General features: G+C 31.3%; 2 protein-coding genes across 2 annotated transcripts in view; one reads left to right on the top strand and one right to left on the bottom strand.

Annotated features, from left to right (window-relative positions):
• Positions 1-1,033: 1,033 nt before the first annotated feature.
• LOC143054314 (translin-like) lies at positions 1,034-11,498 on the bottom strand. Its single transcript, XM_076227281.1, has 6 exons — positions 11,270-11,498; positions 7,539-7,632; positions 6,540-6,636; positions 4,676-4,791; positions 2,831-2,913; positions 1,034-1,283 (listed from the first exon to the last, which is right to left on the bottom strand). The coding sequence occupies exons 1-6, from the start codon at positions 11,348-11,350 to the stop codon at positions 1,050-1,052; spliced, it is 705 nt and encodes a 234-aa protein (XP_076083396.1). The 5' UTR covers positions 11,351-11,498; the 3' UTR covers positions 1,034-1,049.
• Positions 11,499-11,543: 45 nt separating this feature from the next.
• The window catches only part of LOC143054313 (RING finger protein 32-like), a 66,106-nt gene continuing 60,072 nt past the window's right edge, over positions 11,544-17,577 (top strand). The window contains exon 1 of the mRNA XM_076227280.1: positions 11,544-11,630. Within this exon, the coding sequence (XP_076083395.1) occupies positions 11,595-11,630 (36 nt within the window). The 5' untranslated portion in view covers positions 11,544-11,594. The remainder of the gene's footprint in view (positions 11,631-17,577) is intronic.

Raw genomic sequence — 17,577 nt, 5'->3', positions numbered from 1 at the left:
ATAGTTTAAAGTTAACAGCAAAATGCACATGTGTACACAGTTCAAAGTTCATGTGACTTCAAATCCATGGTAAACTACCTTAGTAAAAAAATTTAACATGACATTTCTATGTTGTGATGATACAATCAGGTTAGGGTAAAGGTTGGTGCCTGATAAAAATTTTAAACCTACTGCATTTATTTGCACCTGTCCTAAGTCAGGAATCTGTTTTAAGTGGTTGTCGTTTGTTTGTGGTTCATCAGTGTTTCTCATTTTTTGTTTTTTATATAGATTACATAATTGGTTTTCCAGTTTTAATGGTTTTACACACGTCATATTTGGGGCCGTTTATAGCTTGCTGTTAGGTGTGAGCCAAGGCTCCTTGTTGAAGACTGCCCTTTGAACTATAATACTCGTCATCTAGGCTCCGTGTTGAAGGCTGAACTTTGACCTATAATGGTTTTCTTTTCACAATAATGAAACAAATTGTTATTTGGATGAAGAGTTGTCTCGTTGGCACTCATACCACATCTTCTTATATTTAATGATTTCACAACATCACATTAACATATAACATGCAATCAGGGTAATACCCATAATTTGGTATACATGTATACTATAAATTTAGAAATTATTTCAGCATTTACTTTTGCGATTTTTGAAGAAAAGACAAAAATATGTGTTTATTATTGAAAGTTCAGGAAAATCTGCATACAGATATATGTTTAAGATATCAGAATGCACATTCTTTTTTTGTGTGTGTGCACATTCGTATTAATGCGATGCTGACCAAGTTGCATTATTCCCATTCATATAAACCTTGTTATAATTTCTGAATTTACATTTGTTTAAAAGGATCACATCATGATTAACACATTTACCTAGTTTAAACCCCAAATTTATGGAAACTACCGCAACCTAAACTTAACCTGAAATAAAGCAGACAAACCAGCAAAAGAACACAGCAATGCACTAATCAAAAAGTATATATGCAATCCCTAAAACTACTACAAACACTGCCTGAAAATTAGAAAATACAAAAACAAAAGGAAAGTTGAGTAATAAATAATTTATTTGGACTCTTCTTCCATTTGTTCTGCAGGTTTTAATCCTCTGATTGTCAAATCATAAACGACTTCCTCCACTTTCTTGAGGTCATATTTTAGGACATCAAATCTTTTCCGTAGAGAGTCATTCTTCAAATTCAGTAATCTGAATCCAGCATCTAACTCTGCTATGAATTTTGCTATTCGCAATGGCCGCCCATAATCTCCTGCGGTTACTGAATTTACAGCAAGTCGAGACTGAAAATATAAAAAGATATTTAAAGTATCTAATCTCATACCTTATTTCATGCATTCTAAATTTATGACAACACAGTCAACCTTGTTTAATTCATTCTTTGGTCCAGTCGACTCTTCACCTTTGACATAATATATTTAAATGAAATAGGGTAATACCCATAAAATTCCTTTCTGCACGGATGATTTCGGCAGTCAGTATATAAGGAAGTTTCGAAGATACAAGATAGTAAGAACTATGTTAGTTGATATACTATTCCCCAACCTCCCATCCCATTTACGCATATTATATGTAACTTTATCGTTTCTTATCGACTTGTGTGTATTGTTAAAATTGATTCATTATGTATGCCTTATTGTGTATATTAATGTTTAACATGTTTTTTTCTATGGTCGGGTTGTTGTCTCTTTGGCACATTCCCCATTTCCATTTTCAATTTTATCAATTAAATGTGATCTTGTAGCGAACACACAACCCTATACTGTGTTTGGTTTTTTCTACGATATCTAGTTAAAAAAACTTTGTTGAGTAGACATGGTGAAACGAGGGAGTAAATAATGTAAATGCTATTGTTGAACAACCAACACCAATCAATCAATCCTCAATTAGGTTAGGGCAGCATGGAGTGATCACCAACATGTTTCACCCCACCACATTCTATGTGTGGCTGTTCAAAGTTAAAGTTTGGCCTGAAATTTAATGGACTGGCCTTTGATTGCTATCTGTTATAATTGTTTTTCATATATAGTTCATTAAAATCTATTAACTACAATTAAAAGTGTTTTCAAAAATTCATAAAATTTTAGCTCTATGTTGAGGGAATACTTTTACCCATAATTGTTAACTTTTTATACATTATGACTTGGATGGAGAGTTGTCTTGTTGGTACTCATACCACATCTTCTTATTTATATACTGATTGATTGTTGATGTTTTAACACCTCTTTTAACGGTTTCGGTACTTATACATCTTTGGATTTCAAATGTTTGGCTTTGAGCGTTCCTGATGAAGGTAAATCCAGAAAAGCGCTTCGGACGCAAGAAATTAATAACGTGTTGTTTTCAATATTTTTTAACCACTTTTGGGCTATTTCGTCAAGATAGGAAAACTGACAATGCTAGTCAATTAAAGATTGGAGCTGAGTGCACCAGACCGGGCAGGGTTCAAACCCACAACCTCAGTGTTGACTGGCTAGTGATAACAGTAGAAGAACTACTTAGACCACTTGGCCACAGAGGCCCTTTATTTATAAATACTTATGTGCCTTAAAATTGACAAAAATAGATCTTAGAATTATCTGAATGCTGCACACAAAATGTTTGAACACTTCTGAATTTAGGGTCATCCAAAATTTATTAATTTGATATTGTGAATATTATTTAAGAATGACCATCAACTCAACATTTTTAAGTGTTTTTTCACCATTTGGTTTAGGGGGAAAATTGTTTTAACTTTAAATAATGATACAACAAATACAATAATATTTGATATCACACTTAATTCTGTTGTAATACATGTATCTTGTAATTATCTACTTTTTAAACTCACCAGCTGTTCACTGGCTAACTGTAATAGCCCATGCAGATAGTCATCTAGGTCCATGTGAAACCCTTCTTCTCTGTTAGTATATACTGTAATAAATTAATAAATGTAGTGCATTGTCGCACTAAGTATACCTGTAAGAGTCACGCATACAGCACTAAGGGGTGAAATGATTCACTGAAAACTCCATGAACTGCAATACTAATTCCATTTTCAATTTAATAAATTCTGTGTGTTAAACATGTAATTTTCTATCAGTTAATCAAAGCCATGTGTTACAAATTGTTTCAAAGTAAATGTCTCTTTGAAAATGGTTGGCATGGTTGTTAAAAATAAATATCTTCATGAGTTTTAGCCATTCATAGGGAACAACAGTGTTCACTGAACACAAAAACAAAAAAGGTAGTTTGCTACATGTATTATTCAAGGTTGGGTTACTGCTTAATGTATTACATTGAAATTTCTCTGATTCCTTTCCGGTTTACCCTGACCTGTTGATTATTTTTATTTAATCAACATGTGGTAAGGGAGCTTCCATTTGATTTTTATGGGGGGGGGGGGGGGGGGGGGGGCTAGGATGAAATTTGAAAAAAATAGGCAGGACAGGAGTTTTGGGTTAAAAATAAAGTCAGGATGACAATTTATGTAAAAAAAGTCAGGATAAACTAAAAAAAAAAAAAGCAGGACCGAATAGAGTGAAAAATAAAAAGGCAGGACAGAGATTACAACTAAAAAAAAATGCAGGACAAAATTTTTCATCCTAGCCCCCCCCCCCCCATAAAAATCAAATGGTAGCTCCCTAAGCTTGATCTCAGTTCTTAATTGCTAAAAATTCGATTATGATGTCAAATTTTCTTGCTCCCCTCAGAAATTTTCATTCAGACACCATGAAAAAAGATGACCATACCTGATGAAGTCACATAGAAAGAACACATCTTTTTTCTAAATCAATTGAAAAGAAGAATTAATTTTGTCTGTATATTGTCTAAAAATCAGAAGCAGATTCCACCCCCAATCTTGTGCAATACAATATGTATCCACTTTTGACAGTTACATTCTTAATATTTAAAATGATCTGCTAGCCTTACTTTTGAATTTGAAAATTAAATGTCTTGAGTGGATAAATATCTTATCTGCAGTGGAAGAATCTATGTGTATCATATCATCACCCTTGTATCATTGTTTATGTTTTGTATCATCAGGTAGGTGTATTGTTACCATTATTACAGCCCTAATAAGTAATAATTAAGGCAATAAGTCCACACTTAAAAACACTTTGGTTTGCCCAACATCGAGACTGTAGGTAGAAAGGTCAGCACTTTTAAAAACAAATTTGGCAAAGAGAAATTTAGGAATCAGATGTTTATTAGTCTTCATGCCTATCTGGGGAAAAAAATCACATCAGGACATTAAAAGATTTTAAGTAGGCAGCTATGTCATGCGTAGGTAGGATTAGGATAAACAAACCTATTCTTTTTTATGGCCTTAAAACAGTAACTTTAGTAAGTTGAAGTAGGTGTAAGCATAAGATATCCCTAGTACAATGAAGTTGTCGGTATTTATCTCATCTGGATGATCTGTTCTCTGTTTGTGTAACTATAATGAATTTAAAATTTTCTCTGTTAACTGTTATTCTTATGCCATTTGTTTAAAATGATAATTTTCATTGGGCATTAACATATATTTTGCTGAAGTGGCATTAAACACCAAACAATCAATCTTGAACAATAGATAAAGGAAGATGTGGTATGAGTGCCACTGAGACAACTCTCCATCCAAATAAAAATTTATAAAAGTAAACCATTAAAATGCTTTTATTTTTTCTATTTGTCTAAATGAATCAATAGTTACCTCCAACCATTTTAGCCGCCTCCTCTCTAGTATTTAGTTCTTCTTTCTCTAGGTACTTAATGAATGCTGTCAGGAAACTTAACTTTTGCATTACTGTCTTCCAATGATCATGAAATCTGGACCAAAAAATAAATCATAATATTTTCATTTAACTTGTGAAAGATTTAAATGTTTAAGAAATAATTCATGGGGGCTTAAATATATCGTGATTTAACCACGGGTTGGCCCTTTATGACAAATATTTTTCCCTGAGTGATAGCTAGGGGTAAAATATCGGCATAAAGGGACAACCTGTGATAAAATCTAGATATATTGAAGCCCCCATGAATTATTTCGATTCTATTAGGACAAATACAGCAATTCTTTGGATCCAAGGGCTCTAGGTGGAGGCAAATATTTGCCGTTCCCATAAATAAACGCACTATTAAATTAGTGTAAAAGAAAGGAGCTAACTGAATTAGTGACATGCTTAAACTATTTACAATAGCGTATTTAGATCGGTTTAAATAAATTTAAATGATAATTTACTTATATGTCTTATATGTTTAAAAAAAATGGCTTACAATGTATACCACATTTTAGCATTGTTTGTTTACGTTTCCTTGTTGTGATGATTTTGCGTGTACTTCCCTGTAAAATGCTTATATTCAAACGTCATTGTTCTATGACGTCCGGAAGCTCATTCATAAAAAAAAACAAATGACGTGGGAGAAGGATTGAAACAGCCCAGGTAGTATATTCATATTTTACCACGGGTGTGTACTCAAAGCGTTTGAAGGATGTCATGGTAGAATATTTAATAATCGAAGGATGAGGGTTTCTAGAATTTGAAATATTATGTTAAAAAATTAGAATTTAATAACAATTAGTTTATTTACATAATTATTTTTTATTATTTATATTACTTTCCTTTCATTTCAAAATTTTCATTCATCAATTTGATTTCATAATTCCAGTTTCAAATTCTTCCATGAAACACAAATAATGCTTGTTTCCCATATTTGAAGCTGCCATACATACAATGTATGTATGTCCAACTATTGCAAGCTAATACATACATGACATACATGCAACACAAGAGAGGCAAATTTAAAAAAAGTTTCCCATGATCCTTTAACATGTTTAAACAAAGCATTATGTGTATTAAGATTTGAGCCTTTCAAAAAGGTTTACGCCAGTAGAAAGTTTTAAACCTTGCATGCTTATTCCATTTTACCCCAGGTTTACCACTATATATATCTACACCCAGAAATGATACAAATTTACCTTTCCTACTCCATAACACCTGGATCTTGACTGGTTACTGTCACTTACGCCCGGTTTATAATTTCATACAGGCTGTCAGTACGCAAATAAATAAATCCACAGTAAAATTTTCTATTGCCGACAGTGGTATATTGACTTAAAAAAATTATACAGAGTTTTTTTTTAGTTATTAGGTTGCTTTCTCATTGATGTATACCTACACTACTCGGTTTTGAGTTAAGTGGGGTTAGAGTTGATTAGTCTTTAGTTTTCCTTATGTTGTTTTTTGTGTAATGTTTATCGTTTTTTTTTTCCTTTTTTTTTGCAATGGCATTGTCTTTTTGTTTTTTCGATTAATGAGTTTGAATAACCCTTTGGTATCTTTTACCTCTATTGTTAGCCCAAATAATAATGATGTCTTGAAAGGCTATTACAAATACTTTTTTGCATTGATGCCTTACTGTTACAGCGTAGTCAAAACAAAAAAGTATAATAGTAAATAGCCTTTCAAGACGTCATAATTATTTGCACTACTCTCTTTTATATTTATCATGTTTATGTTAACCATGTTAACCCATTTCAAATATTTTCAACAAACTAAGAATTCATAACTGATCACCTGTAGTATTGATTAGGAGGAATAATGGCCGCCAACTTTTTCATATCTTCTGCAATTGTCGTAAATTCTGGCTTCATTCTTGCACATAATGCAGGTGCTAAAATAAATTTGAAAATGTTAAAGGGCATGAAGAATGTGTTAAGGGAAATAACTCTTAGAGAGTCAAATTTTAAGGTGGTACCCAACACTTTCACTAAAATTAATTTGGCTCGTTTAATTTTCAAAAAATTTTGACAAAGTATTTACTTTGACCCTTTGACCATGTTGACAAAAATATAAAAATTTCAAAAAATTTGAACCAACCATTTTATCAGGAAAATTACACTGGTTATATAGCAGTTTGACAAACACTAATTTTGATCATTGAGAAGCTTATATTCCCTTAACAACACAGTGTAATTAAAACTTTAAGCTGATTTTACAGAGTTATCTCCCTGTAGTGTTAGGTACCATCTTAAATGCATTTTTATAACATATTATCTTCATATATATAGGTAAATTCATTAAGTGGCATACACAATCCATGCCTTTGTTTTTATGTATACCTACTGTAGTAGGGGCTTATTATTTTATTCAAGTTAGAACATAATTATCAGGGTAAACATTGAAAACTTTTAAAGTTTTTTGCTAAAGAAAAATTACCAAAAAGATCCATGTACATGTAAATTTTGAAATCAAAATTGTATTCCAAATTACTATTATGGCTGTTAATTAATTCCATGAAAAAGGAAATATGGTAGTGTAAGAACAGCATAATAAAATGTGTCCTTATATGGTGTCTGATAGAAAAATATTCTTGTTTTATTAATATTTCAATCCTCAAGCCTAAACATCATGAATATCATGAATATGTTGGAAATCTTTATCTTTATCATGTTTATTTCAATTCTAGCTGCTTTTTTTTCTAAAATTTCAATTTACTGCCTAACCAAAATTTTGAGATGTACATGTATACAATCATATATATCAGTCATTTTTGAAATCTGATGAACAACTTACTGTTTTTGATATTTTGTATCTGATGAACTTGCTGTAGTTGTGTATGAATTTCTCTAGATTTCTGTTCTATGTCTCTAACACACACTCGGATTTGCTGTAAAACATGTAAAAAAAAAATAAACCATAGGCCCATAGTACATGTGGTATTGCCAACTATAAACATTTTAAAAGATAATTAAAGGATAATAGAGAATCCCTCAATCATGTCAATGCAACAAAATCAATACATGTACATGCATGTAGCTAAACACACAAAAAGGCAAAGAAACAGTGCTTTCATTGGACAGGAAATAAGTATATTGTTAGTGTGCCGGGAACATTTAGTGCTAATTTTACCGTGATTGATATTGTGTATATATATATATGTTGTATATATATATAAGTGTATATAAATGTGGTGATGGATATTATGGGCATTATTGTGATGACGGATTACTGTTGTCTGTAGATATTGAAGAAAGAAAACTGTACTCAATTGAGGTTGTCCCAACGTGGAGGGAAAAAGAATACTAGAAGATTGCTGTTCTTATACTCAGAGTCACAGTGAGGCCTTCCAGAATGAGCAACAAATCTGTCACCTATAAATTTATTTTTAAAAACTGGAATGATGAAGAACAAATTAGAGGTGAATTTTGTGCATTAAAGCAATTAATTTTTCATGACTGTGTTATTACCTTGATGTATTTGTATACCGGAAGATCCAAGCTTATATATTTGGGACAATTTATGTCTGCAATATTTTCTCAATGACGAAATTGAAGAAATAAATGACTCACAAAAATTAGGTTGTATACACTACATGTATGTGATACAGACCTCCTTTGGTATTGATAAAGGGAAGCGTTCAATACTTTAAGATTGCTTTGATTTTGGATTTGTAAAATCATGAACCTAATAAACATGATAAAGCACCACTATTCTTCATTTTTAATATTTCAATGACATGAACACGATGAATGGAAAACAGCAAAAAAAATCCATATAATTTTGTTGTATAATTTATAAAAGTCTGCAAAACTAGTTGAAAAGTTAACTATGAAAAAGAAGATGCGGTATGATTGCCAATGAGACAACTGTCCACAAGAGACCAAAATGACACAGACATTAACAACTATAGGTCACCGTATGGCCTTCAACAATGAGCAAAGCCTATACCGCATAGTCAGCTATAAAGGGCCCCAATAAGACAATGTAAAACAATTCAAACGAGAAAACTAACGGCCTTATTTATACATGTTATATAAAAAAAAGAATGAAAAACAAATATATATGTAACACAAAAAAGTCATAAACAAACGACAACCACTGAATTAGTCATAATCCACAAAATTTTCCTCTAATCTGTTTCTAGAGTATAATTGTTGTTCCATGTTTTAGTAAAATTTATACTAATTTTAACAACAAGAATATTTTAACTTTAACATGTTTAATGTTCCTAAATGCCTTAGAAAAAACTCACTAAATAAAAAATAAGTGCACACACCCTCTAATGAGAGATTTTGTAAATTTTGCACAGAAAAATTGAAAATGAGATACATTTTTTGATTGAACTTGTTGAATGTCCTCAATATACATGATAACAAAATTAGATCTAAATATAAAATTAATGATATTATTTCAAATAATTGTGATTGTGTGTTTTAAGCAAAATTTAGAATAATACTGATGTATAAGTTAATGGTTAATGCCCCAGACTAGTAAAAATTGATTCGGACTAGTGAAAATTTTCAAAATTTTATATAGTCATATAACATGTATAAGGACAAGTTTTGATATATAGTGTCCGGACTAGTAGATGAAAAAGTTTTTGGCGCAGACTGGATCAGTTAAAAGTGTAATGGTATTCATAGAATTTACTTGACTTGTTGTTACATGTACATGAAACTTTTTTTCATTCATCCTGTTTATACAATGTTTTAACATTACAATTGTAGACCTGTATTTGGATCACACCTCCATTGTGCTCTTTCCAATAAAATATTGAATTGAATTGAATTGAATATCTGAATTAGTACCCAAAAGTACATGTATGCAGATAAAAAACAAATACATGCGCAAAATACTTTCATCAGGTACTGGTAGAACAGGGTCTGCTCAATATCAGTTACACATAATATAAGCCATTCAAGAAACATGTACTATAATAAATATTCAAAAAACTTCATGCTGATGGTGGTGATAAATTTAGTTCTTGTCACAAAATATTGTTTGAGAATTGGACATTTTGGAGAAGGAATGTTTTGTCTTTACCATTTTACAGGATTTTTCCTAAAACAAAAAAGATTTTCTGCAAACTCGCATTGATCAGAGGAGAGAACGTTTCATTCGAGGAGCACAGTATTTCCTGCAAATTAGAATATCTCATTACTCAAAAATATAACCTAAGTACTGAAGTACATGTACTGAACATCGGATGACAAGCACTTGTCTCAGAAAAAAAATCTCATCTCTATACCTGAAATTGAGGTTAATGTACATGATGTAAAGATATAATTTTTTTCTGGGACAAATTCGTGCGTGGATGATAAATTAATAACAGGGAATTCATCCTCACTGTACATGTAAAGACTATTATATTGTAGTGATAAAAATCAGTATACTCTGGTTTATTGTTATACATTATATCAATTCTTGTATATTTTTGTCATTTGACAGTTATATGTATATAATTTTCATGCATTTATCATTATCAATGATTATATTCTACTACAATGTATATTAATAATACTGTAATTTTATCAAGTGACCCAACACCTGAAGAGTTGATTGTGTGGTAGGGTAAAAACGAGTTTATAATAGTACAGTGCAAGTGCATGGTGGACAAGTCACTCATTTGTAATAATTTGATTTTTCTTATAGAATGAATTTAAGTAGGCATTCATATTTTCCCGCAAAAAATGTTTAATGTAGAGTCATCATTCCTTATAAAGATATTGCAGCGTTCTTGAGATGTTCTTCCGCATGCATGTCATGCATGTACTGTGATCAGGAGACAGATATTAATGATTTTTTTTACTTATACATGTTATATGTATACATGTATATACATATATAACAAAACATTTTAATATTATTAATTGGTATACCTTGATCATGTTGATGAAAATCTTGCCAAATTACTTTGAACAGTAATTTTTGGCGCATGATGATAAAACGAACATTTTCTTTATGACAATAATCATGTTAATAAATCAATTGAATTTGATGAATTAAATTGTAAATAAAAAATAACATTAACAAATAAATTATTAGAGACCTCTGACAAATCTAGTTTAGCATACATTGACAAATCACAAAATTATTTTAACCGATTGGACACTAACCATGCTAACATGTAACAATACTGGAAAAGACCATTTGCACCTGGCATTCCTACCCTCGCCTATACACCTTTCGCTATTTGTCCCCAATTACTGGGCATCACAAAATTTCCTTTAAATTTAAACGTCATTATATAATATACAATGATATATATATGTCTGACACCACAATCTAAAAGTGATTGTTGTACATGTTGTATGACATCAAAAGTTCAAGCGGGACAGATTCTTAGGTCAAGCAGGACATATTTCCAAATACATTAAAATAGTGATCAACTGTAATATTGGCTTTATCTGATAGTTTATTGCAGGTTCGCTAAATCTGAAAATTATATTCATAGTTTTAAATATTGTTTCAGTAGTCTTTCATTTTGTAATCGGTTCTACAATAAATATGGTTCCTTTGCATACTTCTCCTAACTCTTGGTCAGCAGTTAAATATTTTTGGAAATCTGAAAACACAGAGGTGATGCCTGCTTCAACGGATGCCATCCTTAAGCTGGTAAACTGTGTTCCACACTTTGAATGCTATATTTTCACATGCAATGTTTGGTAATTGGCTGAGACCAATACGAGTTACTGGCCTTAGATCAATATTAACTGCGGGATTGTTATGCATCAAGATGGAGTCAAAAGCTGAGCGTGCTTGGTGACCGAAGCAGTTTTCGGTTGCTTTATTGTTAATCTTTGCGATATAATCTTTTAAAATGTAAAAAAGGAAAACACCTTGTTGAATATGGCGTCAGGTTACAAGCAAAATCAGAAAACCAAGGTAGATAAAAACGAATTCTAATCAAATGATCAAATCGGCACATAGTCCGAGATTACTCTGACGTCTAACGGCTGTTTTGCCAGACGTTTAAGTGAATACATAAATACATATAAGTGAATACACTACTATATTTATTATCTTTATGGTAGTACTGCATCATTGAAGTTTGTCAATCAGCCATGCTTTTATTCTTATTCTGTGCCATGTTCACAATTTTACAATTCTCACTAACAGAGGAATACAACACAAGTTCAAAATCTAGCATGTTAGAATAATCTTAAGAGAAAACATTTTTGATTGGCTGATAAAGTTGATCATGAGAAATATGGAATTTATTGGCTGAACATGGTTGTCTTCCAATTGGACACAGTTCAAAATCGGGAACAATCATTTTCATGTAGATTTTCACAAAATCGTGTTTTAGAGTTTTTTTCACGATCACTATCGTGCAATTGTGACAAAGTGTCAAAATCGTAAATCGTGAAAATTGGCAGGTATGTTTTAGGGTCATTTAAGTTATTTGAGTTTTGACGTCATATTCAATGTGAACAAAGAAACGCTATCATCATGATTATCAAGTACTGTGATACACCTTATTGCTTATCCTGGCTGACCCGGCCGCTTGAACTTTTGACGCATACAACAATCACTTTTCCATTGTTGCGTCAGATATTTTGTTTCATGACGTCAAAATTTTACTGTAACCTGTGTGATGTCCAGTAATCATGGTAATCAGTCAGAGCTCATGATCAGACATAAATAATAGTCCAGTCAAACTAAGATTTAACCTCAAACTACAAAAATGTAATTGCAACAGAAAATGTTTGAGTTCGAGCATCAATAGCATTATTTCCTTAATATACACAGAAAAAAGTCCCATAAAATCTAACTTGAAGAAAACTCAAAATCAGCATTTTTAATTTCCTATGGAAATTATCATTGGAAGGGGAAATAACTCAGCAAAAATTAGTCTTTTTTGGTCAGATTAAAGCATTGTCTGTATGATTGTTCAATTTGATTAACGCCACGTATTCTTTTTTGTTTTTGTACAGGATTTTTTTTTTTAAGTTTTGGTATATTTTTTTTTTAACATACACCAGAATGCAGGTAAAGCTAATCATTAACTTATAGTGAAAAGGACACAATATGTTACTTAACATATGAATTGACTATACCGGTGCCTTAAGAATGTAACAGTAGTATACCGCTGTTCAGATAAACCAATTATTCCTGAAAAATAATTTTCTCTATTTTTTGTGCTATTTTCATTTTTCCTGACCAGTGTGAGGAAAATTTTTCTCCTCACTAGTGAAAAATTTGTTCTCGACAAATGATTAGTTGAAATTTAAGTGTGACGTTAAATTTTCTTGGTTTTTTTCTTAATTTTCTTTTTGTGACGTCATGCAAAAAAAAGGCGACCTTGCCTGATGAAGTCACATTAAAAGTACACAAATTTTCAAAATCTTTGAAAAAGAAAGATAAAAATCATAACAGATGCCACCACTGAATTAGTGTATTACGATATTTCTCCACTCTCAACAATTTTTATTGCTTAAAAAGCTCGGCAAGCCTCGCGCTTTAAATATCAAAATTTAACTCTCTCGATTGGATAAATATAGTTATAGACTTGTTGCAGTGGTGAAATCTATATGTTAATAATAGGTAGACTAAAATTGGTACAAAAAGAAAGGTAAAAGTACCAAAATCTTTGTTTGAAGACGGCTATCTTTCAATTGCTTGCAAATAATCTACGATATGAAGCTGACCTTCTCGTATGGGTATGATATTCAATTTCATATTGTAGATTTTTGGTATACAAGCATTCGCTAAAATAAGGATTATATAGTTGACAGGACATCATTTATATTTTAATTCAAAATAAAAGTTGGACCGCAGATCAGCTATGAAGTATTTTGATTTATGAGTGTGCAAATACAAATTCATGTACACTGAGCTAACACAATATTTGAAGTGAAGAGAGAATGTGGTATGCAGAAAGAAAATTGTTACTTACTCAAGTATAGCTTAATGAAAATCAGTTATATTTTTGTTGATGAATTGGTCTGAAAACCACAAACCTACATATAAAATGACCATCCATGGTCTAGAACATAAATCGATATGTACCAGACTCAAAACTAGTAAAAAAACGAGGCTTTGCAAATCATTTATGTCCTGTGTCGAGCCGAGTACAATTAAAATTTACGGGACAAAACATTGTTGTTTCTATTATATTGCAACTCATTCAAGAAAGAGGCAGGCAATCTAATTTGGAAATTTAATATCAGCAGTCTAAAGAATAATTGACATGACCGAAAAAGGGGGAAAACAGTACAAAAGAAGATCAAAACAACGCATAAAAACAACTGACAAAATAGATGGAGAGTGACAGAGTTTTCAATTATTTTTTTGTAAAAAGAAGGAAGTAACTTACAAAAAGTATTTGAACATAAGGTTTAATGTGAATTGTGAGTCGAACTGGCGTTACATACACACCCTCTTATAAACAAACACACACAGAACAGTAATACTAGTTGATGTTAAACAACCCTGAATACCGATAAGGCTAAAATTACTCCCAGATTCTGACAGCTAGTTAAATTTTCTTGTTTTTTTTCTTAATTTTCTTTTTGTGACGTCATGCAAAAAAAAAGGCGACCTTGCTTGATGAAGTCACATTAAAAGTACACAAATTTTCAAAATCTTTGAAAAAGAAAGATAAAAATCATAACAGATGCCACCACTGAATTAGTGTATTACGATATTTCTCCACTCTCAACAATTTTTATTGCTTAAAAAGCTCGGCAAGCCTCGCGCTTTAAATATCAAAATATAACTCTCTCGATTGGATAAATATAGTTATAGACTTGTTGCAGTGGTGAAATCTATATGTTAATAATAGGTAGACTAAAATTGGTACAAAAAGAAAGGTAAAAGTACCAAAATCTTTGTTTGAAGACGGCTATCTTTCAATTGCTTGCAAATAATCTAAGATATGAAGCTGACCTTCTCGTATGGGTATGATAATCAATTTCATATTGTAGATTTTTGGTATACAAGCATTCGCTAAAATAAGAATTATATAGTTGACAGGACATCATTTATATTTTAATTCAAAATAAAAGTTGGACCGCAGATCAGCTATGAAGTATTTTGATTTATGAGTGTGCAAATACAAATTCATGTACACTGAGCTAACACAATATTTGAAGTGAAGAGAGAATGTGGTATGCAGAAAGAAAATTGTTACTTACTCAAGTATAGCTTAATGAAAATCAGTTATATTTTTGTTGATGAATTGGTCTGAAAACCACAAACCTACATATAGAATGACCATCCATTGTCTAGAACATAAATCGATATGTACCAGACTCAAAACTAGTAAAACAACGAGGCTTTGCAAATCATTTATGTCCTGTGTCGAGCCGAGTACAATTAAAATTTACGGGACAAAACATTGTTGTTTCTATTATATTGCAACTCATTCAAGAAAGAGGCAAGCAATCTAATTTGGAAATTTAATATCAGCAGTCTAAAGAATAATTGACATGACCGAAAAAGGGGGAAAACAGTACAAAATAAGATCAAAACAACGCATAAAAACAACTGACAAAATAGATGGAGAGTGATAGAGTTTTCAATTATTTTTCTGTAAAAAGAAGGAAGTAACTTACAAAAAGTATTTGAACATAAGGTTTAATGTGAATTTTGAGTCGAACTGGCCTTACATACACACCCTCTTATAAACAAACACACAAAGAACAGTAATACTAGTTGATGTTAAACAACCCTGACTACCGATAAGGCTAAAATTACTCCCAGATTCTGACAGCTAGTTCAAATCCAGAAAACGAATTACAAAGGTCACAAACAAGACGAGATATTATTAGTGACAGTATATCACAAATTACTCTATGTTCAATGTGTTTGACGGCTTAATAAGCACTGTTGCAAGTGTAAATAAATGTTTATGCTTTATACCTTCTTGACAATTTTCTAAATATTCAATGTATCCATCACTTGTTTTATCAGGGAATCGTATGTTAAGAAGCCACTCTTTATTTCTTGTTCTTCTTTCTAAGCATTCTTCAAATCTTGATTCAAACTGATGAATAGTTAATCCTAACAAATCATTTTGTATCATAAATTGACCATTGAAATGTTGATGTAAAAGAGGTGTGTGTTTCCTTTTGCCTTTATAAGGGAAACTTTTCACTCCATATATATCCCAATATGTAACTTTCCTCATGCAATAAAAAGTGTCTTTTCCATCATCTGAACGAGTACCTCCTATGCTCATTTTCCTAAAAAAATATATTGTTACGTTCCTACATAATACAGTTCGCCGAATGATATATATTAAAGATTTTCTGCGGGAGTTTAGGGATAATGTTAAAGATGACAATCAAACATTTTAAATTCTGATGAAATTTCTTTCATTGATACCAAAGAAACATTCAAGCTCATAATTCGAAAATAATTTGACAATGAGACAAACAGATAAACAGACAAACAGATAGACAGACAAATGGGTAAATGTCAAACATAACAGACAAACAGATAAACAGACAAACAACGGTACACAATATAACCGAAATAAACTAAAGACTAAGCAACAAAAACCGGTTGTGACCTCAGGTGTTCCGGAAAGGTTGCTTTATTGTGTGCTCCACATATTAGTGTTGCTCATATAATTACAAATCCGATGATAAATCAAATTGATTTTACTATCAACAACATTTGAAGTTTGAAATTTTCGACAAGAATAAAAAAACTTAGTATCATACTATCTTTAAATTCGCCTTACGTGACCAGGTAACACAACGACTATTGAGGTTATATTTTTTATTGCAGATGTGGGCGAGTGCGTCGAAAATGAGGTTAAACGATTGGAGCTTCAGTGTATAAAATGTGTGAGTAATCGGCAATTTGTCGGCAATTTTTTTTTTAACTCTTAACACTGTTGGGTTTCATGTTCATACTTATATATACATATAGGATAAAACAATATTAGATAAACTACATGTTTATTAAACAATATGATGCTTTAATGTAGCGTTACTTGAACAAAAGCAAAAATGCATATAAGATATATAAGGCATGTGACTGACTTCAATTAGTCAGACATCCCACATCACAATAATTCTTATATGATTTTATGGCTTCACATATCTACAAATACTTGAATTGGATAGGCCAATTATAAGTTTTTCCCTTGGTTTGCACTTAGACCATATAACCAAAACTACTCTCACTATTAATGCGCTATTCACATGCATGTGATCCATTGGGATTGAAATCAAATTACATATTTGTTTGTGCATAAAAAAAGAAGTCCGATGCATTCAAGCTTTGAAAATGTAAAAAATTGAATAGATAAAAAATCAGCGAAATATTATGAATGATCTTACCGCGGAAGTTTGCTACTAAGATTCAAAACTACAATTTTTTATTCACATTGTGTCATTGGTCAAATTTAAAGATACTTATATAAACAGAGTACTTTGTTATGGTTGTGAAATTTGGTGTGCTCACAAGGCACCAGCTATAGAAAGGATACATCTAGGCTATTGTAAAAATATTATGAAAGTAAAAAGCTCTACTAAGAATTTCATAGTGTATGAGCTACGTAGATTGCTATTATTGCACACCAGAAAATGTCGCATTTCTAAATACTGATTTAAGCTGCTATGTACTACAAACTGTATTTTGAAAAACTGTTACTGTTTTTATATGACGATTTACAAATATGTCCAAATAATGAGACACATTGGTTGTATTTTATTAAAAATTAGTTGCTCAGTATAGGTTTAGCTGATATTTTTTAGATAGTTAGCTCTCCAGTAGTTTTTACTTGATAATTAAACAACGCCTGTTTGGTTGTCTGAAGCAAGAGTTTGACAGCCAAATAAATAGTTTACTTAGATGTACAAGTTATAGATATATA

The sequence above is a fragment of the Mytilus galloprovincialis genome, chromosome 12 (genome assembly GCF_965363235.1).
Source record: "Mytilus galloprovincialis chromosome 12, xbMytGall1.hap1.1, whole genome shotgun sequence".
Classification (NCBI taxonomy): domain Eukaryota; kingdom Metazoa; phylum Mollusca; class Bivalvia; order Mytilida; family Mytilidae; genus Mytilus; species Mytilus galloprovincialis.
This window is presented reverse-complemented; position numbering and strand designations above follow the sequence as displayed.

Coding starts and splice junctions, on each gene's coding strand:
- LOC143054314 (XM_076227281.1), bottom strand. CDS start 11,350: ATGGCATCCGTTGAAGCAGGCATCACCTCTGTGTTTTCAGATTTCCAA. Junction 7,633..11,269: donor CTGACCAAGAGTTAGGAGAA/GTATGCAAAGGA, acceptor CATGTTTTACAG/CAAATCCGAGTGTGTGTTAG. Junction 2,914..4,675: donor GGCGGCTAAAATGGTTGGAG/GTAACTATTGAT, acceptor AATTTATTACAG/TATATACTAACAGAGAAGAA.